This window comes from Grus americana, chromosome 8 (assembly GCF_028858705.1).
Source record: "Grus americana isolate bGruAme1 chromosome 8, bGruAme1.mat, whole genome shotgun sequence".
In the NCBI taxonomy this organism is placed as follows: domain Eukaryota; kingdom Metazoa; phylum Chordata; class Aves; order Gruiformes; family Gruidae; genus Grus; species Grus americana.
This window is the reverse complement of record NC_072859.1, coordinates 12,803,912-12,829,961: the sequence shown is the minus strand read 5'-3', so window position 1 is coordinate 12,829,961 and position 26,050 is coordinate 12,803,912. Positions and strand designations below refer to the sequence as shown.

The window sequence follows — 26,050 nt, the reverse complement described above, 5'->3', positions numbered from 1 at the left end:
TAACATACAGAATAATGGCATAGAGTATAGGAGAAAAGAGTTCAAAGGTGAATTTGTGGATACACTATATACTATAGATATACTATATACAAAGACCTAAACCAGCTTTGGGTGCATTAAAAATCCATTCCTAGTTAATGTGAGTCTTGAAGGAAGACTTTCTTTTTCTCTGGGGAAAATATAGCCTAGTCACCAAATATTCATAACCCAATCCAAAAAACACTAGTGTAATGGAAGAAAGCCTCCTGCCTTCACGAGGCTTTGAATCTGAAACAGAATTTTAGACTGAGAAGGCCACATCTTAATGTTTCCAGGATCTCAACGCAAAGATATTTGCCTTTCCTATAGGAAATGACATGAAGTCTCACTAATTCCGTCCTTTCTTTCACCAAAAGAGTGGTCTGGGTGTCTGTTTGCACACTCTGAACTTGCTTTAAACCTTTTTGGTTTATATTTTTGTAGCTACAAAAATAGGGAATGCATAGGAATAGCTTTGCTGAGGAACAGACTGAGGAACATTTAGCAATTGATAAGCCTTCCATAGCAAAGACCTGAAGAAATACTCCATCTCAAATCTCAGAGTAGGTGCACCTGCAGCCATCTTCACCATCCAACCAGGAAATGAGGGCAAAGCAACCCACAGCAGTATCTCATTGTCTCATTGGATTAAGTGTCTGAACAGTGACCCATAGCATCATGAATCATTTTAACAGAACAAACTAAAGACACAGAGGCAAAGCAGACCTTGTATTTAAATAAAGGGAATCCAGCATTCATATTTACACCACAGTAAGTAAAGTTAGATTGTGAAGGTTTCAGATCAAAGAGCATAACTGCAGATAATAAAGTAACAAGGAGTTATAACAAAACAAGGAAGAGGAAAACAGATGGGTTGATAAGGACAGCAGAGCGAAGAGCAGGTGGACAGTTACACCCACAATCTGAGCATCCATGACACAAAAACCAGCAGCTTTGCCACCTTTTCCGGCAACATCTTCTTCCAATGCTAGTATTATTAACAGCTAGTTAAGGGGAAGCTCTATTCTGAGCATGGACTATATGAAAACAAAGTCATTTAGCATTCCTTGTACACTCTTCAAATCAGTTCTGCTAGTTTCAGTGTTTCAAATTCCTGTTCCTAATGATTTTGTTGCAGAATTAACAGTAAACTGGATCCTCCTCTTGCATTTATCAAGAGAGCTGCTTCATAATTCCTAATCAGTGTCATCTATCTCCACAGCCAGTGGAAGTCAATAGCTTTGCACAGTTTCTGCCAAAGGCAGAATTTGTCTAGGAGGACTTCTGAGCTGGTGAGGAGACACAAGAAAAGCAACACTACCTAATCACTTACCAAAAAACAGTTACATCCAGTTTCTAGGGCTGTCTATTAATGATTGAAAAGAAAATAGATGTGGGTTGGTTTGGTTTTTTTTTTTACTTTTACGCCAAGTACTTCTGACACAAATTACAGAACTCACGTATGTGGGACATGTCAGCACAGTCTTAAGTGCACGCTTCAGAGTGGCAATGATTTAAATAATTACTATTGGACAATTAATACAATGAATAAGTACGTAGACATACCTCAAAGAAGATACTTTAATTGAACTTTTAATTGTCCCAGTCTTAAGTCATTATTTTTGTATGTCATCATAATTAAAAGTTCTAATTTTAGATATTGCTTTATAAGCCTTACATTCAGGCAAGATGACTGAAATGCTGACAGTGCCTAAGAATCAGCTTTGAATGTTTCACTTGTTTGTCTTCTCTTTAGCTGTTTTGTCTTTGAGTACTGTTCAATAAAGTCTCAATATTTTTCGTATGACTAATCACAACCCCTGAGTTTGCTGCTTGACTAATTTTAAGTCAAAAAATTTAATTTTCAAAAGATTTAAAGACTGTCATCCTACAGATCAAATAAAACTACTGAAGAGGTGGGGTTTTTTGGTTTTTCATTCTGGTGGGTTTTTTTACAGTCCTAACCCTGCTTTCTGTAACCACCCTCCCTCAACAGTTCCTACCATGGTACCTCTCTAAAAACCTTCATGAAACAGCATTCAAGGTTCCCTCCAGTCCTTCACTACCTGCCAAATTTTCTGTAATTATTCAAAGACTCAATCTTTCCACCATTTCTCTTCAATGCTACATGTATAAGCTGTATTCTTGGCAGAGACCTCTGCAAAAATGGTCAACCATCAACTAAAATGAAGATGTGTGGGAGGAAAAAAATCTGTCTGCCAACAGTCTGATCAACAACTTGTTATCAGAAACAGAAAAACACCACAACTCAGGAAGTCCTTTCACTTCTTTGGGTTTTGTAGAGATGATCATTAGCAAAAAGCCCCATGATAAGTAGCTGTATCTCTATTTTCCAGATAAGATCCAAGCCAAACTTTGAACTACATTGCAGATCATAGCAGAAGTTCATTACAAGGAAAATAAACAAGCCTAGCTATGTTATTCAGTTTACATGGTTGCATTTTTCAAATTGTGTGACTTCTGAAATATTTCTACACAGATTTTTTTTTTAAATTACTGTGGTTTATTTTGATTAAGAACGATGCATAGACACACAGACATCTTCCCCTGCTCTGAACGTCAGTATTTGACTTAGCTCAAATGTTTTTTCAGTAAAGATATTTGAGGATAACTCTCTCTTTACACTTAGTGGCAATTGAGTAAAATTAGCAACATGGGAACATGGACACTCACTGAGGTGGACAGTCCCCTCTCAGTAGCAGCTTTAAGTTTTCAGGTCTTCCAAGTCAAGGCCAAACTTATGCTCAGCCTAGTGCTTCTATAAATACAGCCAGCATTTATCTTGATCAGAAATAAGCAATTTAACTAAGAAAATTCAGAATCCAAACTGAATTTGAGGTTTTTTTATTCAGAAAAATAACTCCAACAGAAGGCATTTTCTTACTTAACTCCTAAGCAGGGACATTTGGCACACCATGACATTCACTTTAAGGAATCTGGAAGCTTGCCTCTGTGCAAGAGAAAACAGGCACTGCAGAAATGCTTCTGAATAACCATGTTTTTAAAATTAAGAAGGGAAAGACGTAAGGGCTGCCTTTTGGGAAAGGAATGAACCTATCATTATTTAGATGAGCAACGACCATTTGTCTCTCATGGCCTTAACAGTGGTTCTGCTCACAACTATCACAGATTCATTCCTCAGATTTAAATTTCTTTTTTGTTTCTCAAAACAGAAGGAAAAGAAACTGTGAAGATTTTGGGAATTTCGGGGACAAAATCATTCAAACAGTCTTCTCTTAAAAGACATATATTTGGTTTTGTACATCCATATGTAACTGCAGCAATAAAGGATCTCTTTTTCAGAAAGTACCAAGTACTGGAAAGATCAAGTACCACTAGCTCCAGCTGCACTTTTTTTTTTTTTAAGCTTGACACAGCTTAGCACATTAATTTCGAAAACCTGGATATGCCCTAGATGGATAACTGTGGATTGCAAATGCAAGAAAGGATGTTTAAAATAATAGAAATTTCATGTGAAATTCCAACATCATGCCTTATTATTTATACTCAAAACCAGGATCTTGGCATTTAAAACTTTGATGTCTGCAGTTTGTCCTCTCTCAAAAAAGAGGGCTATCTCCAGGACTGCACTGAAAGTTGAAGAGAGCTATGAAGGTCACTGATTTTATAATGGTCATAGCCACATAGATTTTGTTATAAACTAAAGCGAAAACTATTTTTGTTTCGCTGACAGACCTTGGTTTCCCTTTCATAGCACATCTTCCTCCAAACAAGTGTTAAGGACAAGCTCTTGTGTTTTGTACAATTTAAACTTCAAATGCTTATTCAGGCAACTAGTCCTTCCTTACACTGGCATAAGGCAACTATCTTTGTGAGAGCAAGGGATTTGGGAATTGTGTAGATTGAGAAGAATCTCAGCACTTTGAACAAATGTTAGAAATGGCCAAGTAATGAAATATCACTTCAGTGTAGTCTAGTAGATGAACTGGGGATACAGATTTTAAAAATAATCTTGTCTCAAAACTAAGAAGCTTCACTATTTTCTTTAAAACTGAGCAAACTAGAGTTTTGGTATATGAATTAAAAAGTGTGGTAAACGAGGTGCTGCTTTTTATAAAAGCACAAGGTATGAAAATTAACCAGTGTTAATTATCACATCTTTTAATGTGGTGCTATAGACAGACATGGCATTCTAAAATGTGTATTTGTTCAAACAAGTACCTGCCCTGAGGAGCTAACAACTTACATTGGGCAAGATACTATAGATGAGCTATGAAGGTGTGTCCAGACAGCAGTAGATTACGTGCAGCAAAAGGCTCTGAAAAACAGGGACAAATCTTGGAAGATAAAACTCCATTATTCCACAGAAGTAATTACTTTGAGCTATATTTTTAATACTACCTTATGCCTGCCCAGGGATGATTCTGCACGAAGCATTAAGAGGAAAAAGGTTTAAGAACAAGAGCCCCACATTAGAAACTAAATTTAATACTATGAAATGTCATGAATCTTGTACAGGACCTAGCATTTTTCTGTTGTTGAGCATTCACAGACTGAATAATTTTGAAAATAAATTAAGTATAAACAGACATAAACTTTGTCCTTTCTAAAAAATAAATATACTGCAGTAAGACTATAACAGTCAAATCTCACCTGCAGTGTGCCTGGAAGCATGGCATGACAGAAGGCACCCCTACCTTTCAACAAGTCTATTCAGCACCAATGGAATTAGTCATCCTGCTGACTACACTGTACACTTCAGTGTACAGATAATATACACTAAAATAAGAATCATGGAACAGCAATATGGTAACCATGCACAATATAATCCATGAAAATGCACACCTAGGCCACACAGAATCTTTCAGAGGTCTCAAACAAAATTTAAAAACATGCACTGCTGAGAATGTGATGAGATTTCATTCATCAAGCATTGCAAAAATGAAAATTAAATTATCTTTCATGTAATTTATTTTGTGCTCAGTATTGACTAATAGCATCTGCCTCTAAGATAAAAGACCTTACTCTCCATTTCTGCTACTTACAAGAAAATTCTTTGGCAAGAGAGGATTTTTAAATTATTACGTAACGTGAAGGGGAAGTGGCTGATGCCTGGCAAAACGGGCAGGTTCTAGCAAATGACAGAATAATCTTGCCTGCACGCACCCTCTTTGCAATGCTACATAATCCTTCAGCTTTTTAAGTTAAACACTCTTGTGATCTTCCTCTTTGAGTAATTTTTCTTTTTTGTGTGGCCTCTACCCTGATTATGCCAGATACCTCTTACTCCTTAACTGACACTTCTTAACCTACATGCAAAAAAATTTCAGGATGATATAGATCATCTTTGCATAGAAGCATCTACAGATGAATGTTGCCAAGAATTATGGCATTATATTAAGCAATGAAAAGACCAGTCTGTTGCTTTTGCTGAAACAAACCTGCTTTCAAAATTATGCCTACTGATTTCTAGTTTGTATAGGTTACAGCGAGTAACTTCCTTGGGAAAAGAGAACAAAAAAACTTACTTTCATTACAAAATATTTGTATTATAAAAGTAAAAAAGGGTGAGTACGTATTTCACTGTTACCGCAACATAGTTAAAATTGTTTATCCCTAAATAATATATACACTTATGATTTTGTTTTTATGCTACATGCTCTGCAAACAATAAGCATTGGCAATCTATGAAAATAGCTTCTAGGAAATCCAAAAGGCACAGTATTTTGCAATACCTCCAGCTTTTCCATGAATTTGTAGTATCCCTAGCCTCATTCAGTTGACATACCTATACACAGACATACATTCAGACCACGTTTTAAGTATCCAATGTATGTATCTTATATATCTTCATTTAGCAGTTACCCTTTCTTTTCTAGCAGGATTGGCATATCAAAAATCATGTACTACTCTGATGCACTAAAGTTCCTGCAAACTCCCTCCCTTTTTATAAAAGAAAAATATCGTCAATTTTCGTACAAATTTTGAAAATTGGTTAAAACATTAAGTAGCTTAATTTTCTGTTTACATATAAGTCCTTAACTTGAAGATGGATCACATGATGAATAAATAATAAGCAGTAAAAGGGTGTTGTTTTAAATATAAAAATGAAAACAAACAATAAAATCATCCTTGATCACTCAATCTTTGTTGCAAAATCAAGAGGTTATTGACAAATTGTCATAGGCAATAAAGATAGGAATCAAGTCCAGTCCCCTGTCGAGGTGTCAGTCCTCTCATAATTATCAGGCTCCATCTTAAAACCTTTTTGTTTCTTTCCCTCTCCCTCAAGAAAACCCTGATACATTCATCTTCCCAATAGTGAAGGTTCTCCTCTATTTTCTGTTTTCTCTCTGAATGTGGATTATATATCTCAGAAAACAGTAGGTAATTTGTTAGGACATAAACCATACCTGAAAGCAATAAAGAGATGTTCTTTGAGCTCTTTGAGCTTTTGTTGATCATTCGATGTTTCTCAGATGCCTGAGCCATGTGCAGAGCCATGGACAATTACAAGATTTAAATCAATAACACCAGAAACAGAGAAATAACAAAACCAGCACACAATGCACAAGAGCAGTCAGATACGTGAGTCTCCATTATTCTCATAGTCTTTTCCTTTTGAGCCTTTCTCCTTATTTACCCTCTCACAATCAAGCAACAAAGGGGGAAGAAGGAAATCATAGGGCAACCTTTAGGGTCTTACAGAAAAAAACAGAAAACAAACACACACCCCCCAAACATTTAAACTGTAGAAGATGTAGTGGCATTAAGTGAATTCCACTGTACTAAAATGATCACTGCTAGCTGCAAGACTGCTACTGCCAGGGGTGAAATGTTATTCTGGACAGAAAGCTGTGCTCCATACATGCAGCTTTTGTTGTTTCATCATATTTCATGTGATTTGTTGTTGTCAAACCCAGTTAAGGAAAAAAAAAAAATCCAAGAACAGTAAACATGCTGCTTTATCATCTGAACTAAAAGACATAGTGCCTCATGCTCTCTCCTCTCCTCACATCTCCTATTCCAAATGGGCTGGTTAAAGAATAACTTCTAAGGTTAGTGGAACTGAGGCACATATTCAAGGTATCAGATAATGAAGTTACTATTTAATTCCCTGTTACACACTAAAGCTTAAGGAATGTGAGTTATGAAAAGTGCAAGACTGAACATGTCTTCTATTTATTTGCAGGTCAGCAAGAGCAGCAATGAGGGCCAAACTCAAGTGCTCTCTCTGAATCCATTATAAAGGTACTTTACCTTTTTTCCTGGATAAATCACATCAGAGGGTTAAAACAATGGTGGAATGAATCGATTAAAAAAATAAAAATCAATTTTTATACTGTCACTACTTGGAAAGACTAAGTACTAAATAAACTCAAATATGAGATTACTGAGTTGTTTAATTGTGATCTGCAATCTATTTCTTAAAACATTGCTTTCACACTTAACCTCCTATTTCTACGGTACTGAGACTGTTTTAAAACAACTCACTTGTAATCAGTAGATGTCCCAACACTGATACCTGATGTTTGTACGAGGCAGATCAGTAAAGCATACTACAAAAACTGCATTTGCAAATATGTGGATAAATATAAAGACTAAAATTACTTTTTAAAGTAAAATTGAGGACATTGTTCAGAGTTCTTTGAAGCAGACAATGAACATGAGGATCAAGTGTACATGTAGATATGGATTAACAAAATAAATTTAACAGGAGTCACTATGAGGCTCTCTTCCATTTTTCACAATATGAGAGCCAAAGTTCCCCCCAGATAAACAAGCAGCAAAAGGACAGGAAGTAAAATGTTGAAACAGTAGTATATATATATTTTTTTTTAAATAGGAGGTGGTTTCCAAAAGGTCACCCAAAGAAATCTGTGCTTGGAATTGCATTGTTCAAATAATTAATAAGTAGTATTGAAATGGGAGTAAAAGTGGATTAGATCTTGTAGAAGGCGCAAAATTATTTCTTTAAAAAGAACGCTACTAGCAAAGAATTGAAGGAAGATTTCATGAACTGAAGTGCCTGTACAATAGGATTACAAATCACAGAATGGCTTTGGCTAGAGGAACCTTTGGAGGTCATTTGGTCACAACTTCATGTAAGATGTAACCAAACAAATACACAGTAACATACGAGTTGAATATTCATACCTGATTATCGATAGACTCTCAAACAGCTATCATCATATGACAACAGATTCTGGAATAATTGCTCAGCATTCTTTAAAATCAGTTCTTTAAGATCATAGTCTAACTCTGCTGTGTACCAATGCTAAGAAATTTCTCAGAGCAGACCACAGAACTAGAAAGACCAACCACTCTTGGACCTAGAAGTATGCAGGCAAGCAAATAGGATGGTCAGAGAGACAGAAAAGCTTCCGTATCAGAAGAATTAAGCAGATAATGGCTCTTCAGGCTAGAAGAGAGATGACTGGAGGGACTATGACAGAGACAACTTATGTGTGGCGTGGGGACAGTGACCAGAGAAAAAGTATTGAGTATTTCTGCATTTACTACTCACTTTCTTGATTCAAAGTAACAGGCAGCAGGTTTGAAACAAAAAGTAGTACTTGATTCACATAACTAATTATGAAAGTAACAGTTAAAGGATGTTGTGAATACCAAGATTTTAGATTGGTTCAAAAAGTGGTAATGAAAATATGTGGAAGAAAATTTGAGAACTAAGAAACAAAAACAGAGTACTGGGGGAAGTACCACAACATCTTACCCCATATTCTGTCCTTCAGCATCCATTTAATTGCTTACTGTTAAAGAAGGGAGCCTGGGCTAGCTTGGCCTGCAGCCTAACTCAGCCTCATTGTTCTCTTCTCTGGGAAGCTCAGAGAGGTGAGCAGATGAAAACCCTCCTGAAAAGCAGCATCAGTTTCTCAGGCTCTTGCCTCTGGCCCCATCTACCACGCTTCTAAAACCTTCCTCGGGCAGAGGCAGTTCTGGGAGCTTCTCCTCTTCTGTGAATTTTCAGCAGTCTTTTTTCTCCCATGGGATGGCTGCTTTCAGCTTTACAATGTTTCCCCAATTCTTTGTGTGAGAATTACTTTGAAGTAGTGATCAAATACTGATTTAGTTAAATGAGTGAGCCACAAAAAAAGAAACCATATGCTTTAGAGTACTGTTAAAATTCAGTAACTTTTGACTATTTTTAATCATTCATTACATTATCATCTTTGTTTTGCCTTCTGAGAATGACAGTACCCTGAAGATTAAAATCAGATATGAAAATACATGGGTAAATGCAATACTCCTCTCGAAGACAAATAAGAGATTTATAAGTCCCAATAAACTTTAGCAAAATACTATGCAATTTCCTTCTACTTGCTATGGTAACTAAAGGCCACTTTGGGCCATATGATTTCTGCATGTTTTCTTTTTTTTTTTTTTTTTAAATAGTGCTGTACTTTTTTTTTGTCCGTGTGTAAAATGAAAAACAGTATATTTTTTGCTTTACTGATCACACTCGTATGCCCGTTTTGTCCACTTTTATCTTAATCTTTTCCTTTTTTCTGCCTGCCAAATCCCTTGTAGTTATCTGTAAACAATGACATTTTGTTTAGAACCGTCCAAGTTGACAGGGTTTTTTATGCTGAAAACAGAGAAAGATACTGTAAGGACTTTTAACCTTTAAAAGCTATGCTATTATATACTGGACATGTATTAAACACCATTAATTCTCTAAGAGAAAAAGAAAATGTTAGTTGCTCAAGATATAGAGTCCGTCCCAAAATTACATCCAATAAGACAAAAGAGCCTAAATTACTCAACTACAAACTAATCTTGCAATCCAACAAGACAAGGATGAAAGAGTTTGACAAAATAAATATATTTCACCCTTTGGCATCTGGGTCTTCTGATGTTTAATTAAAAGAAAAGGCTAAAGGCTATGTTCTTCTCTGAACGTTAGCTCGCTGCTGAGATGCCAAAGGGACAGGCACCCTTCAAAATACCTCTCCCCAACAGGAATGTAAAAATAATTTTAATTTAAAATATAACCACCCAAATAAAAATCATTAAACTGCATTTGAAATGCTTCATTGGAAGACAAAACTCTGCTTTGCCTTGCAGAAATGCATTAGAGGAAAATTTCTTGGTGCAAAACATTAGACATGTTCATTCTTGTATCACAACAAAGATGAATTCATTATTTTGGGAAGCAACAATAGCTCAGAACAGGGCATTAACACTGTAGTAAAAAAGCAAAGATCCTGAATGTAATATGTATTTTTAATAAATATGTGAGAAATTAATTTGATTGCATAAAATAGGTCACACAATTCAGCGTATCTCTCAATTCACCGTTGCTGAGGTCCACTTGGAGGAAGCTGTCCCCTTAACTGCTCGTAAGAACGTGGTGAACACAAAGAAACTCACTGATTCTGGTCTCAAATCCCAACACTGTCCCAGTCACATGATGTAAAACACGTCAAAACATGTCTATCAATACTAAGAGGTGGTCAGGTTACAGCTGCAATCCAAGTACTTGGAGGACTCCAGAACATTCAGAACGATACAGCACGTCAGCAAACAGCATTGCCTCTGTCCTGCTAAGGACTCTTCCATTTGAAGCAAGCACGATCCTAGCTGCCCTGTTAAACCAGTTCTTACCTGCAATTCACCTGGTTCACACAGATTCCTAGAGACATGCACTGCATACTCTATATGCACCTTGAACAGCTGTGTAGGGAAGGGAAAAGCATCCAAACCCCAATCAACTCCCCAAAAAAGTTAAACACGTGTCACGTATATTCAAAGCCCATTTTCTGTTCTATAGCTTAATACATTACCATGTAGAGAAGTCTTTAGCTACTGAGCACATCTAATGCTTCACAAACATTACAAAATTATCTCTAGCGAAAACACGCAAAACTATATATACTTTGTTATGATTGTTAATTTAGACACACTTTACTTCCAAGAGAAGTAGGCGTTTGAGTTCCTTCAAGTCTCTAAAATAGTAACTTTTTTTTTTTTTTAAAGCCATATAGGCTGCATTTCTAAGCCATGGGCTGCATTTTTATCTATAATAGGAAACTGCAAAAACTAAATCAAAAGGCCATAAACAAGCAGGTCATTCTGGTTAGTCCGCATGCAGCAAGTGTCCAAGTCTCCTGGTCAGTTACAGGACACAATAGATGTTTTACTACTATGAACCTGATTGGGTTATCCCATACCAGTAAGCAGCGGGAAAGACCTCAAACTTGTCAAACAACAAACTCTTCACTAGAGGAGGTTTTGTGAAACATTTCTCTTTCCTCCAGTATTCCTTCAGGCTTTCCCTGACTTAATTTACAGTCAGCTGCTCCTTCATGTACACATTCATTTTGACCAGCCATTTAACCTCATGGTTATGTTCAATGTAAACAATGTAAAATCCAAAGCTGAAAAGAATGTCTTACGTATACTCTGGTACTTCAGCCCATGCTGTCATATCAACTCCCTCAGAAGCTTTCCATAGATATTTAAAAGAGAAAGAAATAAGCCTGGGGGACTCCAAGCAAGGTTCTGAAGGAAGATGCAGAAACAAATGGCCTATAATGGTTTGCTCTACTCAGTCTGAAAGGAAAGACAAGAACAACTGAAAGGGGATTACTATTCACTCTGACATTTTATTGACAGGAAAAATAATTAAGTAATACTACCAAATGTCTCGGAAAAACACCTATCGATGTATTGCCTGACTCTTATACTCAGAAGCTCCTTTACTAAAGGAAAAAATGCTACCTTCGTCTAATGCATCTTGATGAAGACAGTCATAAGGAGATACTGTTAGTGACATCAGTCAGTTTCTCACTTCTTATGAGAAAGCTAAATACTGGGGGCTTGTTTAATACTGGCTTTTTATTTTTCTGTGGCTTAAACTGAAGATAAATTCTTGTTCTCAACAGTGACATTGACAGCGAGTTAGGAATGGGCCACCAGAGATCCAGCCACAATCACAGGTAGCTGCGCCCATTGCTGAAATGGAGAAAAATTCCCGAATGGCAGGTTTTCAGCACTGAGCTTCACATTGTACAAGGTTATCTTTTCTTATCCATGAAATTGGGTGTTGTCTATACTGGGCTGAATGAGAAAGACGACAGTCAATTGGGACTACCAAGATTTGCCTGGATAGTTCATAAGACAAGAAAGTGAGAGTCATGCTTCAAATTTTCAGTTACAGAGAGTAGTTTTATCTCTAACAACTACGTGCTTGGCAAAGAATTGTCTGCAGGTTGGGATATCCCAGCTTTTGAATTTGGGCCAGATTTTGCTTTTGGGGCATACGGTTGGAGTGCCACTGAAATGGAAATCAGAGACAGACTTGCATATCACAGAGCACATTGTGGCAGACTTTGTTGAAACATCTCACAATCTAATATACCTCATTCTTAACTGAAAAGGAAGTTTAAACTGCCAATATTACACTGTCCCCTAATTTTTACTATGAAGACAAGATGCAGTCATTAGCGCAATACACAAGCATCTGAATATTGTTTCACTGCTTAGTAATCAAACACATACAATAATGTCACAACCTAGTTAAAAGATTCCATAATCCAATTTGAACAAAATATGAAGCTCATTTCCCACTATGTCTAATTAGATAAACATATCTCCAATGCTGTACTTCTCCCTGCACAGTTTTTAAATATATATACTTCAAGGCCATAAACCCAGCTATTCTTTATAATCTTTGTAAAATCAATATTACAGAATTGCTTCACAAAGCAAGTATGGACCAGACACCAACCAGAAATACAAATACCTCTTTTTAAAATTAGTATTTGAACTTTGAACTCCCAGGCTGAAAACCAGCTTTGCCCAAGCTATTGCACTGCATACATTACTTGTTAATATTGTGTGTCCCCCAAAAAGACCCAGTCAATATTTTACTTTCTTTGAAGGGAGAAGACCTGTTGGTTCTGTCCCTCAGTTCAGAAATAATGTTTTCTGAGCTTTAATCCATGCTTATAAAGAAATCAGCTATTTAAGAAGTCAAAGCATCCTCAGGGACATTCTTTCACAGATCAGATTTTGAGTTTAATCTGCAATTAATCTTGAATATAAGGCTTCTAGTGTTCTATTTTTACCAAGTTTATCCTTCTGATATGAAATATATTTTTACACTTTTAGAGATTAAAGTTCCAATGTTTATATTAGCAGACGCATTTAGGATAAAACTAGTTTTAAAAACACCAAGCTGTGAATCTATCACATTTAGACTCTTTATACTGATTTAAAAAAAAGTTAGCAAACATACACTGTATTATTCTAATAGCTTATAACGAGAAAGAAAATAATTTTTACTCTTATTAAAATACAAACAAAATTATTTCTATTAAAAACATTGGTTGGATTGCATCACCCTTCTCAAGAAAACATACAAAGTCTTAATTTATACTTATGAATATACATATGCATGGTCCATTTGTCATTTAAGTCAATAGTGCAAATCACACGCTTAAAATTAAACACACACATAAAAGTTTTCATGACATTCCTTAGACAAGTTTAAAAATGTTAAATAATTATCACTCCATATGCCCATCGTAGGCAAAAACTGACACCAATCTAATCACTTCTCAAATACATTTAAGCAGAATCATGTTGTTCTACAGTAAAATGCAAACTCTACACCAAATTTTTCCTGGCTTTATATGTGCAGATGCATTTACAGGTTCATCTTCTCAATAGCTTTTATTATCTGCTAATTCATCCAAAGACAGGTTATCTAAACCCTGTCTCCCATAAAACTTAGTAGATGGACCAGTTCAGGAGGGTATCTGCAACTGGACCACAGGCTGAAGTCACAGTGCACAGCATAAAGAAAAGATAAAGTCATATTTTCTTTTGTTTTTCCAGTTTGTTCTTGTGTCCTGGTTTTGGCCTGGAGTTAGTTAGTTTTCTTCCTAGTAGCTGGTATAGTGCTGTGTTTTGGATTTAGGATGAGAATCATGTTGATAACACACTGATGTTTTAGCTGTTGCTGAGCAGTGTTTACAATTAAGTCAAGGACTTTCTAGCTTCTCATACTGCCCTGCCAGCGAGTAGGCTGGGGGTGCACAAGAAGCTGGGAGGGGATACAGCCAGGACAGCTGACCCGAACTGGCAAAAGGGCTATTCCATACCTTATGACATCATGCTCAGCATATAAACTTGGGGGAACCCGGCCAGGGGCATGACCGCAGCTCGAGGACTGGCTGGGAAGTCAGCAGGTGGTGAGCCATTGTGCTGTGCATCACGTGTTTTGTATATTCTTTTATAATTATTGTCTTCCTTTTCTGTCCTATTAAACTATCTCAATCCACAACCTTTTTTTTTTTTTTCTTCTCCCTCCTGATTCTCTCCCCCCTCCCAGTGGGAGGGGGGAGGCACCAGTGAGCAAATGGCTGTGTGGTTGTTATAGCTGCCTGTTAGGTTAAACTACAACAACATGTACAGTTTTGGCACATACTTCTTTTCTCACGACTGTTCCGTTTCCCAGGAATTTCTCTCCCTCACTGTCCATTAATCACTCTTCCTTCTACCCTTCCTTCTTATTCCGCACAAAGCAAACCTTGAGAAACTGTCACTGTCAAAACTTTTAACCAAGCTTCCAAGAAAAACAAAAGAAACATGTCTGAACAATGTACTGGTTTTAGGGTACTTTAGCTTCCTCCACCAACAAGCTTTACCAGCAGAAGACAAGTGATATTTTAATCCAGTATCCTGACATTGTTTTGTTTAGACCATCCTTTCACTTCCAGTACTTCTCATCAAACTTAAATGATTTTTCATTCAGGGCTAAGCTGTGTCAGTAAAAGTTGAATTTGGCTCTAACACGCATAAAAAGAGAAGCACAATGCATCAAATAGAAAGCAGAATCGTGTTGTTCTACAGTAAAATGCACAACTGACTAAGCTATGCCTCCTGCATTCATTATTCTTTACTAAAATAGCCAGACACAGACAAGACAGAACATGATGTTGACAAGTTTATACTAAAATACTGGCAGCCCAAAATAGTTGTATTTACTGCTGATATCAAATTCCATCAATATTTAGACACTGCAGGTGCCTGTTATTGATTCACAGCAAACGCCTGCTTTTCTAAACTAGTACTCGTGCGTCAGCACCGTAACATGCAACACAGGTAGTGGCAGCATATCAAACCTCCTAAGGACAAACCAGTCAGGGCAGCAAAGTTTTTTTGTTTGTTTTTTAAATATAGCACATTGAGATTTAAATGTTATCTCTGATTTTGTTCCCCCTCTCTCAGCAAGAGCAGCCCCATGGTGCTAGGATTCCCAGAGATTTATATGCCAGTGTTCTTGAAAAGCTCTTAGGATCAATGCAGTAATGTATGCCTGAAATAACTGATCTCTTACAAGCGCTGCTCTCTGGATAGCACCTTCTGTCTCTCACAGCAATGTGAAATCTGACGAGCAATATTACTTAGAATAAGCGAAAGAGATGCCAAGAGTTTACCAAAGACATGAATGTCTTTAAAAGTTATCTCCACCCAGCTATAGCAGGACTCAGAATGCATATGCTGACAAAATGCAAATAAAAAAAGCTCACTACATTTGAAAACTGACAAAGTATATGTACGGAGCATGTTAGTATGTAATAACTTTATTATTATTATTTTAAAAATTTATAATGTCAGAAGCAATTATGTAAGACAGTCTTCTGCAACAGTATCACTAATAAAGGGAGCTAAACATGAGAACTTTACTCAATAAGGCTATCCCAACAACCCAACTGTTTTGTGTAGGTAAATGGAGGGGAAGGGAACAGAACAATATTTTAGGCATTGGTTTCATACAGCTTTTAAACATTCTTTTAATTCAATGACTCTGGTGATTTGAATGGTACTTAGTCTTCAATAAAAATTTTAAAGTGTCCTTGTATATAAAGATCATGTCAATACTTCTATCAGACTTCAACAGCAAGTAGAAACACCACTATACTCAAAAGGTTCTCAAAGCTACATTACTTAACCCCTTTTAGGAGTGTACAGTAGACAGCTGTTTTAAAGATCTGGACCTATAAGGCCTATTCTGCAAGCACACACTGCATTTCACTGCAACATATACAACCAAATGGGAAGAACTCAGTCCCACTTGGAAGAAGTATTTTTATCCTCTTCTGCATTATTTAATTGATATTCTTCATGTTTCCCCCCTGACTGTATTAGTTTTCAGAGTTACAGGGTGCTCGGTTTTGGTTTTTCTTTAATGACTTCAGCCAACACCACACAGAACAATTTAGGAGTATCATGAAGCAATTTTTTTTTTTGCTAGAGGGAACGAAGGGACAATACGTGCTCCAAAGTTACGTAAGAGAGGTGTGGTGTGCTTCAGCTAGTTACAACATTTAGACTTTCAGAGCCAAGGCAGCTGCAATTCTAGTGGCACAACCAGCATTCCTACTTTTTGAGCAGTGCTTAGCTCTGCCAGGCTATAATGTGGTGTATAGAGTTGCCATCCTGTTTAATGTTTAACTCCAACTATTCTCAGGTGTCCACATCTAGGAATATTTAATAAACCACAGCTTAGTTTTATTCCAAATAATATCTGCATAACAAATCTCCAGTAATTAAACTATACAAGAAACATAAAGGACAGAAATGTAATTACTGTAAAAAATGACACTAAAAATATCACAGTTACACTGAAAACCATTGAGTATTTTATACAGACATATAATAGGTCTCCAGAGGAAATGTTCACCCACTTGAGTATACAGTCTATAAGTAAGCATTTAATTTTCTTAAGGGCTGCTGCTGCCATGATTCCACAGAAGTATCTACTATAAACTAACAGAAAGAATAAAATCACTTTGAAATTCTACATAAAACTGCAATTGGTTTATGCCTTTTAGAGGAGCAAGCATATTCAGTACAGCTAAGCACTAAGCACCACTACAGTTAAGAGAGCTGAAAACACCCACAACTTTGCAGATCAGAACCTAAGCTTTATAAGCAACTGTCTGCTTTTCATCACTTTGTTAATTCTTTTAAAACTGCAGAGTACAGTAAGGTGGGTCATGTTAATCAAAAGCCCAAAGGCATTTTGTCGTTCAGGTAGAACTGAAGCACTGCTTAAAAAACAAGGAAAAAACCTAGAGTTTAATCAGCTGACCTTATCTTTGAAATCACAAACAAAGCAATCACTTTAGACCTTCACAGCTTTAGCAATAAAGAAAGTTCTCAACACTGCGTGCATTACAATAGCATTCACAATGCAACTTGATAAAGTGAGTTACAGCTTTCTCACTCTTTTTATTTAATGTTTAATTATTAAAAGTCATGACAAACCTGGGTCCACGTGTCTAGAGTTTCTTCTAATCCCATTCGTTCGTTTCTGCACAGCAAAAATACAAATCAAGGATAGGAATAAACATGTTTTCATGTAGGCGCATTACACTCCCTTCATTCCCACAATCTACTAGGCAAAGCTGGTCGTCTTAAATTATTTTCCCCAACCCCCAGAACAACTATCTTTATCTTGTAGAAAGATCATACTTTGAAAAATATTCTTAGTAATGTAGACAGGTTTTTCATATGTCCCATTTTTTCTTACACTAGGCTCAAAATATTCTTAGTCCATAGGTTTATTCATATATCAACATCTTTTGATACCAAGAACAAATTTATTTTTAATCACTTGTGAATAGGATAGTAGAAAAATATGCAGTTTGGCATTATCTGCCCCAGATAATGTCCACAAACACACAAGTATCAAAGCTGCTTGCATTGCTTTAATAAGGTAGAAACTTTCACTATTCCTACTTTGTACTTAAGGTAACTAGAATTTCCTATGCAATTCTTAATTTCCTTATTCTCTGGGCAAGTACATAAATATAATTAGTAACTCGCCTCTCTCTTTCTTTTAAATTTGGATGAACCAGACCTGTGTGAAATCAGAAACTCTCTGACAAGACTGAGGCTTTTCTTAAAAAAAAAAAAAAAAAAAAAAAAAAAAATTATGTATTTTATACTCCAAGGCACTTAATATGGATCCCTGAAAATTTCAACATGAAATAACGTGTATCTGTGAAGTACTGATCTGCTTTTGCAAACTTGTTTTAACTGGTAGCTTGCATGAAGGTTCATGCATTTATTTATTTTTTAATCAAACCAAGCAGAGAAAAGCATGTTGCATGACAAAGGGAACAATTAAGTTGCTCCAATTTACTTGCAGTTGATATAAGCTGATGCAGGACACACACCGAGGCAAGCCAGAAAGCAGTAACCTGAGGCGCAACCAAATCACTAAGCCCTGCAGCAAGCTGGCAAAATGAAAAGTTTGTTTTAAAAACAGCTTTCAAACTCTTCAGTCTTTGGACATACTCTCTCTGTACCCTACAACTCTAAAGAAAGGATGTACTTTTCATTTCATCTGCAGTAGAAAGAAGAAAAATTTGAAACTACTGCTACAATGAAGGTAATACTACTGAATAAGAACAAAAGGCCCAATTATATCCTAGTTTTTTTTTTTTAAATGGAGGCTGTATTGCTGATAAGGACTGATGCAGAGTGGTAAGTAACTGCAGAACAACACAAGAGAGGGAAAGGGGCAGGAGCGGGAAAAGCAAGCACAAAGGAAGATACAGAAATGTTTAACTGAAATAAAAAAAATAATAATTCTGTGACAACATAAGTGATATACACCAAAGGACTGGACGGAAAACAATTTTAAAGGAAATAATTCTTGAGCTGTATGAAAACATGCTCGAAACTCTTAAAATATATTGCAGTACCAGTAGATTTTATTATATTACTGGTATGAAATCTAAATCCCTGTTTTCCAAAATGATAGATCCTCATCTATGCTCAAGTTTCCTTCCGCACAGAGAGAATTAAAGCAGGCACTTATGAAAGCAATCCCAACGTTTTGGATCAACTCAATAGTCAATAGCAAATCAATAGCTCCAGAAAGTAAGTCATTTTTTCCTCACGAAAAAAGATTTACGAATCAAGCTATGGAGCGAGAAGCCAAGGAGCAGGAGGGATTAGATACAACCAGTAAACCCATTTTCTCCATCCAACCACAGTACGTTGACCAGTTAGCTTTACTGAGCCTGGCAACCTTTTCCACAAGGCCCAGTAAGTGATGTGTTTACAACTCCCCAGCAGTGCCAGTCAGCTGCAGTTCTGGGAGACTGTTAGGCCACGACGCAGCTTCCCGATTTTAGAGTGCCCTTACTCTGCAGGCATTTCTAGGCAGAGACACAAAAAGCCAGGCAGCGTGTGGCCAGGCAGCACGGCTGAGGGAGCAACGAGGAGAGCAGAGCGGGCAGGCAGCAGCGTCTTGGGTCCAGCACAGTCTGTGGTAGCGCAGCCCCCTCCTCACCTGGAGCTGCTCCTGGGCCACCTCGCCCTTCCCCTGCTGCGGCCCACACCCGCCTGAGGCCCATAGCCAAAGAGCTCGCCGGGGTGCCAGGGCTCCCCTCACTTAGCCCCCGCCACCATCTCGGGTCACAGCAACGCCGAAACAGCTCAAACATCAGAGAGCACAGGTGCGGTCAGTCCTGCACACGACACCCCTGCACCCGTCGCGTCAGCAGTAACATCCTGCTGATTCTGTTACCCGTTTTTTTTTAGTGATAGCACCAAACACAGAAGTAACATACACGCTCGTACAGTGTTCATAGTCGATGTGTCATTTAAGCAAATTACCATAAACTTCTGATCTAAAATAGATGCTAAAAACTATCACAGTCCACGTTTAAAGCGCTGCCTCTCTCCTGTCAGAACTGGCAGACAAAACCTCAGTGTCGTGCCCTTCTGTACTTCAGGGGAAAGGCACCAGGAGCTGGTGAGAAAATAACCCAGGGCAGCTTGCAACCTTCTTGGGCTGACGGCAAGGTACATGATATGCACCACAGTAGCTCCTCTGTACAGGAGCCATTTTACCATTCTCCCCAGATTCTATAAACTCCATAACCACTGGATAGCTCTGTGACTAAAGACTTTTTACATGAAGAGGCAAATACTGCCCTGCCAATCCTTCATCACCCAGTCTGGCACGGCACAGCTTGGTACACTAGCGTGTTACTCCAGCAGGACTCACTAGCATTAAAAAAAAAGAAAAAAATTACTTTTAACTCTACTGCCAGATTTGGTCTAGGAACAGTAAGGATCAGTTATGAAGCAATGTATGTTTTTTACCTGTAACTTAAACACATCTCCACCCCTTTCCAGTGCTCTCATCATTAAGCCATATCAACTGAAAATTAACTCACACTTTGAACAGAGTATATTTAATTATGAATACCTTGTTTCTTAGAGAACTTCTATTTTCCATCACTCTACAGAAATGTGTTGTTAAAAACAGAAGAAAAACATACCTGCTCCAGCAGCACATGCACAAAGTAAATAAGGAGCTCTTATGTCACCAACAAAACAAACATTACATGCAGAAGAAAACGAATCCTTACCTCATGTTTCAGGTTCCCATGTTCTGAAACGTAAGTAAAAATTGGCATTATTGGCGATTGTAAATTGTACACTTTTTCTATAGCAATGTCAGTCTGTGCTGCGTTGCATTACAGAAAACGCTGCTCCCTTCTTTCGCTACCTGATACCTGCAGCTGCCGGGGCTCCGCCAGGTCCTGTTGTGCAAACCCAGCTGCGCTCCCCTCCCCGCTCATTGGCCCTGCCCGGCAGCGCCCGGCCGCTGGGACAGGCTCCTGGCCCCGAGTGACGCTGCACCTTCCAGCAGTGCCATGGCAAGCTGGTCTGCTAAGCTTTATCAACTTTTAGAATGTTTCAAAATATTTTACAAGTATTGACGCTTTGGGAATTCAAAAGCTACATGTCTTCATTGCAAGTCAAGTTTACGCCTTTTCTTGTCTCTGTCATTTCATAGCATGCTTACGTATATCAAGATAAGATGTATATCTTTAGCTTCAAAATGTTCTGTATTTCGCATCTTTAAGTTCAATTCAGCATTGCATTACTGTATCACAGACTCTGAAGTCATTGGTGTTTAATTTGCCTCTTTTGCTATGAATTTCCTTGTTCTATTTAAAACTGAAGGGAAAAAAAATAGTCCTGTGGGAGATCAGGACTGCATCAAGACAGTAATACTTTTGCACACACACATCACACCACAGTACACAACACAAAAAGGAGTATTTTTTTTACATTTTTCTTTGAATGTCTAATTGGATAACAGATATTTGGGTGTTCTCTAGATTTTGGTTCGGTGCCTTATCAAAGCACACACAGCTGTATTTACCTGCACGCGCGCTCTAGGACTGCACACGCTGTGGAGGCAAAGCACTTACTGCACATGCTTGGTCTGTACTTGTGAAACCTTTTACTGAAATAGCTTGTGAACAGTAAGCCATATTCACAGTAAATCAACTGAAAAGCCTTAATTGCAAGTAGATCTACCCTGCTAAAAAAAAAGTTACATTAAACAGTAAAGCGTGGGAAAAAAAAGTCTTTGGCTTTCTAGCATTTTATGCAAAGATGATAAGGCATGCTGAGACCGAGCACGCCAGCTGAGGACTCTGGGCCGGGCCAGGGAGGCACAGCCTGTTTACCACAGAGCGCTCTCCTCACGTATGCTTTCAGGCACCGCTTCCTGTCTCATGCAGTGCGCCAAAGGCACATCATCTGTCATCCACAGAAAACATTTTTATGATTATAAACTTTCCAAAAGTATTGATTTGCATTTGTACAGTGAGCAAAGAGAAGAAAAATAAGCCCGCCCCAAAGGAGGAGAGGCAGGTAGACTACCGAGGAGCCTGAGGGAATTAGTTGCTTAAACGCGGCTGAAATTCAATAGAATTTGGGTATTTACTTTCACAATTTGATACGCCTTTCAGAATTTTGCCAAAATCTGAATAAAATCATCTTTTTTTGAATATTTCACCTCAGCATTACAAATGGCTTCCAGTGAAGGGAAGTCAGTCATTTAGGTAAGTACCTGCAGAGGGGGCCAAAACTTCAAGTCTAGACTTGGGTTGGTTTTTTTTTTTAAATGGCCTATATTTAGTTCAACAGATCTCTTATCAAAAAAATGAAATGGAAATATCATTCTATCCTCCACTAGGAATGAATGAATCTGATTTTTAATGGTTGCTGTTGAATATCACTTTTACCTCTAAGAACTACCCCAAACAAAACCAGATGAATGAGTTCCATTTGGTGATTGCAAGCATCCCAATACTTTTTATAATAATTAAGAAACTCAGTGATTAACTTTCAATAATTGAATTTAAGACACCACTACACAGGAAGGTAATAAATGCTCCTGATAATTTGCATAATTTCATTAAAGGAAGGGGTGTTTATTAAATAAAAAAAAAAAATTTAAAAAGGCCAAAACATTGCCAACACTGACAGACCAAAATGCCATTTGTGACTTCACTATTAACACTTCAGGAATAGAAAAATATCCAATATCTGTATTGCCATATAAAAGCCAATTCAAAAAATAAGACTTAGGCTTGTCTTATATTTCAGTATAATTTAAATATTCCAGTATTTCAGAATAATCCATATTGCATTATGTGATTTGCTCATGAGAGATCTTTTTTCCAAATGTTACACAGGTACGAGAGCAAAAAACCTCATTTGTATTGATTTCTGTTTTTAGAAAAAAATGAATGTCTGAGGTATCCACCAGCAGATATTTTACACATGACAATTTTAATTCAAGTTCCTGCTTATCACCAATGTGCCAATGAAATTATCAAATGAGTGAGTTCACAGTTCTGACAGCAAGCTACCTTTACTGCCATAGTTCAACACAATTTTTAGGCTTTTTGTTTATTCACTGAGACCATGATACCATTGTGCCACACTTTGATAATTATATTTTACTACAAAAGCAACAGGAGCAGCAGTTGGCCTCGATAAGTGAGGGAGCACAGATCGGAAAATGGGAATAAACTGCTCCTTAGGGATGCAACAGAGCAGCTGGATTTACACGCTAACTAAACAGAGAGTAAATAAAAAGGATATGTAGTAAACTACTCACCTTCCTATTTTAAAAGAAAATTCAAAATATTTAAAATGCAGGAAGTATAAAGTAAGCCACTTTGAAGAAGTTGTGGGACTATCTGTTCCATTCTGCTCATTTAGCCAGTCATTGCATAAATCAGAAGAAAAGCAAATTGTGACCTAGAAATACCATAGTGAGGGTTCTGCACAAAGTATCAAGTCCCCAAGTGACTTTTGTTCAGGTTGAGCAAGGATGGTAAGTTAAACAATACAGCTCTACCTTTGTTGCAGTTAAATAAAAAGTGGCATAACTCCAATGAACGTTCCCGGATTTGAGCATTTACTTGTCAATGCTGTTGACATGATAGGTTTGGAGGAGAGCCAGCAATTCTACAATTATTGATCAAGCCAGCAAAAAGGTGAACAGTGAAAGCTGCTGGTTTCTTTTTAGATGTCAAAAACACATGCTTTTTATGAATAATCTCCAATGTGCTGTTGCAAGCAACAACTACCTAAACAACATGGACTATATTATTGGGCATGCATGTTACCATATGAAAGCAACTCTAAACTTAACCCATTCATATGGTGGCATTTTCTTTCAAGTTCATCACACAGTTGAAGAAACTTCTTTTCCACCTAAGGAAACATAGTACTTTTTCAGATGGAATTATCTGAAGGAGAAAGGAATCATGCATAAGTTAACTAAAAATTACTATTAAAATGCCCAGTTAATGTTTTTCTAATCCGTTTATGTCCTGATGAGAGATGCTTCTAACATTCCCTGGGAACAGAGATATAAAGAAGAAAGTTTTGTGGATTTGGCACTGTATTTAAAATATTCAAAACATTTTCAGATTCTAGAACCATTATTGGAGGTTCATCTAATTGAAATATTCTGTAGTCTGTGGAACCAGCAAACATTTCCCTGAGAATACTTAACTTGATATAATTGGATGGACTTGGAAAAATTCCAGTCTGGCAATAGAAATGGATTGTTAGTTCTGCTGCTTTAGACTAGGAAACAGACTGGAGTTCTGCAGAAAGTTCTGGGCAGAGTGATACTGTTTTATCAATCCTGAGAACCTCTTCAGAAATTGCAAGGGCCACAGAACAACCTGGACAATGAACGTGGGAATAATCAGGGAGACAGCTTCTCCCTTTGTCTACTGAAGGTGTGTCTTACTCATGCTCGCTTACCAAAGGTCCCACTCTTAACCGTTCCCAAATAAAAACCCTTCCAAGTAGTGGGAGAGCATCACCAGATAAGTGGAATTGTCATGTGCCTTGAAATAAGGCACAGAAGTGAGAAGCTGGAAGAGGTAGAAAGGGAAGAGCAGACCTCCACATCAGCCACCAAAGAATACCACATTTGTCCTTATAAATGAACCTGTCAGAGAAATATGTGCATCTATTTTGTAATTCTTGTGTTTAAGGATTTCGTAGGGCCTTGTGTTTAAGGCTGTACAATCAGACTTGAAGGAGTTCATCAGACTATTATCAAAAAAGAGGGGGCATTTCAAGTCACAGAAAAATGAAGTGATAGGGCACAAAAGCAAACTACATGAAAACGCAGAGGACGACTCGAGCATGTACAGGGCAGGATTTCAGGGGAAAAAAGTTAAATCAATAACGACAAAAAAGAGCACAGAAGACTTCAACCAGCACTGCCGATTTACAGCAACAAGGGCAGGAACAATAAAAAAAACCCCAAGGGCTAAACACAGACATTTTGTTCTATTTATTAATTCAAGTGATTAACTCTGCATCTTTTATCGCTGCAACTTCTACAGTCTGTTGAATTGACCTTCTTTGAAGCAAAACATCTGAAGAGCTGGCATATGTTTGCATAGAAGGCATAGCTTGACAACACAGCAATTTATCTTCAGATTTTGTCAATGTTTCTCTCGTAAGTGTATCATCTAAATCTGACACTTATTAAATTTGTCATTCTAAAGGTTTCCTCTGTCTTTGGATGTCTGTCTTTTGAATTTTCACAAACTGTGACTTGGAAGGAAATATAAAAGGATATAATCCACTCAAGGAGGTTCCAAGAATCATTTCAGAAAGGCTAGCAAAAACATCTGCTCAGTGGTCTAAAAAGAAAACAAAGTCTTAAACTGTACAAAAACAGAAAACACTGAGAAAAATTCAAATGCCTTTAAGAAACTAATGGTATATTCTTATTGCAGAGCTTTGAATTCTGATCACCTCTTTTCAAATAGACTTCTAGAAACAGAAAGGGTCTACAGAATGGTCATGAAAATTACTTCAGGCATAGAAAACGTTCCCCTTATGAAAAGATAATTAAAAAACTTTAAGACTATTCAAAGAGTATGCTAATAAGAGCTCATGAGAAGTTATAAAGTAATTTATCATCTAGAAGCAGTCAGTCAAGCCATATATATATATATACACACACACACACACATATATATATTCCATGTCTGTGGTGACAACTAATACCACATGACTAGGGAATAATAATGTCCAGTTTCCTAAAAGGATGGTTGTGTTTCATGTCCTGTGTTTTATATCCTGTGAAAAAGGCTGTAGTAGTCCCCTAGAAACAAAAGAAATCCACAGCAATACAATAAATGTTCCAGGCATTTTGCTACTATTGAAGCATTCCAGCTACGCTACACAATTTCTTATCTAATAGCACTCTCAGGCCACCTTTGCGGGTTTCCCACAGGAGCAGCAAATGACACCACTAGAAAAATTAAATTTATCATAAATTCATTTCTTTAAAGATTTCAAAAGGAAAAGCCTCAAAATTAAAACTATGTTAGAATTTTGTGCATGTAGAGCATACATTTTCCACAAAACGCAGTGAAAATATTGAATTTTACATATCTTTGTGTCTACATTCCTTTAATAACACTTCGTAACTTAGCAGGCATGGCAGATAACTTATGGGAGACCTCATTTCTCAGCATAGCTCTGGAAAAGTGAAAACATAGCCCCAGAAAATCATTCATGCTCAAGTTGCACAAAACAGTATTTAAAAGAGTCTGAATTGGCTCATCCCTTTCAGGACCATATGGGGAAGCAGGAACTGGTAAAGCTCCTCCTTAAACTTTTCCTTACTCTGTGCACATTATGA

General features: G+C 37.3%; 1 protein-coding gene across 3 annotated transcripts in view; it reads right to left on the bottom strand.

The window, feature by feature from the left end:
- The window catches only part of VAV3 (vav guanine nucleotide exchange factor 3), a 210,471-nt gene that overhangs the window by 39,018 nt on the left and 145,403 nt on the right, over positions 1-26,050 (bottom strand). For 2 of the 3 annotated variants that reach the window (XM_054833521.1, XM_054833519.1), the window contains exons 18-19: positions 20,427-20,449; positions 17,302-17,347 (exon numbers count right to left, since the gene is read on the bottom strand). The exons of the other annotated variant lie outside the window; for it this stretch is intronic. In XM_054833521.1, the coding sequence (XP_054689496.1) occupies positions 17,302-17,347; positions 20,427-20,449 (69 nt within the window). The remainder of the gene's footprint in view (positions 1-17,301; positions 17,348-20,426; positions 20,450-26,050) is intronic. 3 annotated transcript variants of the gene reach the window in all.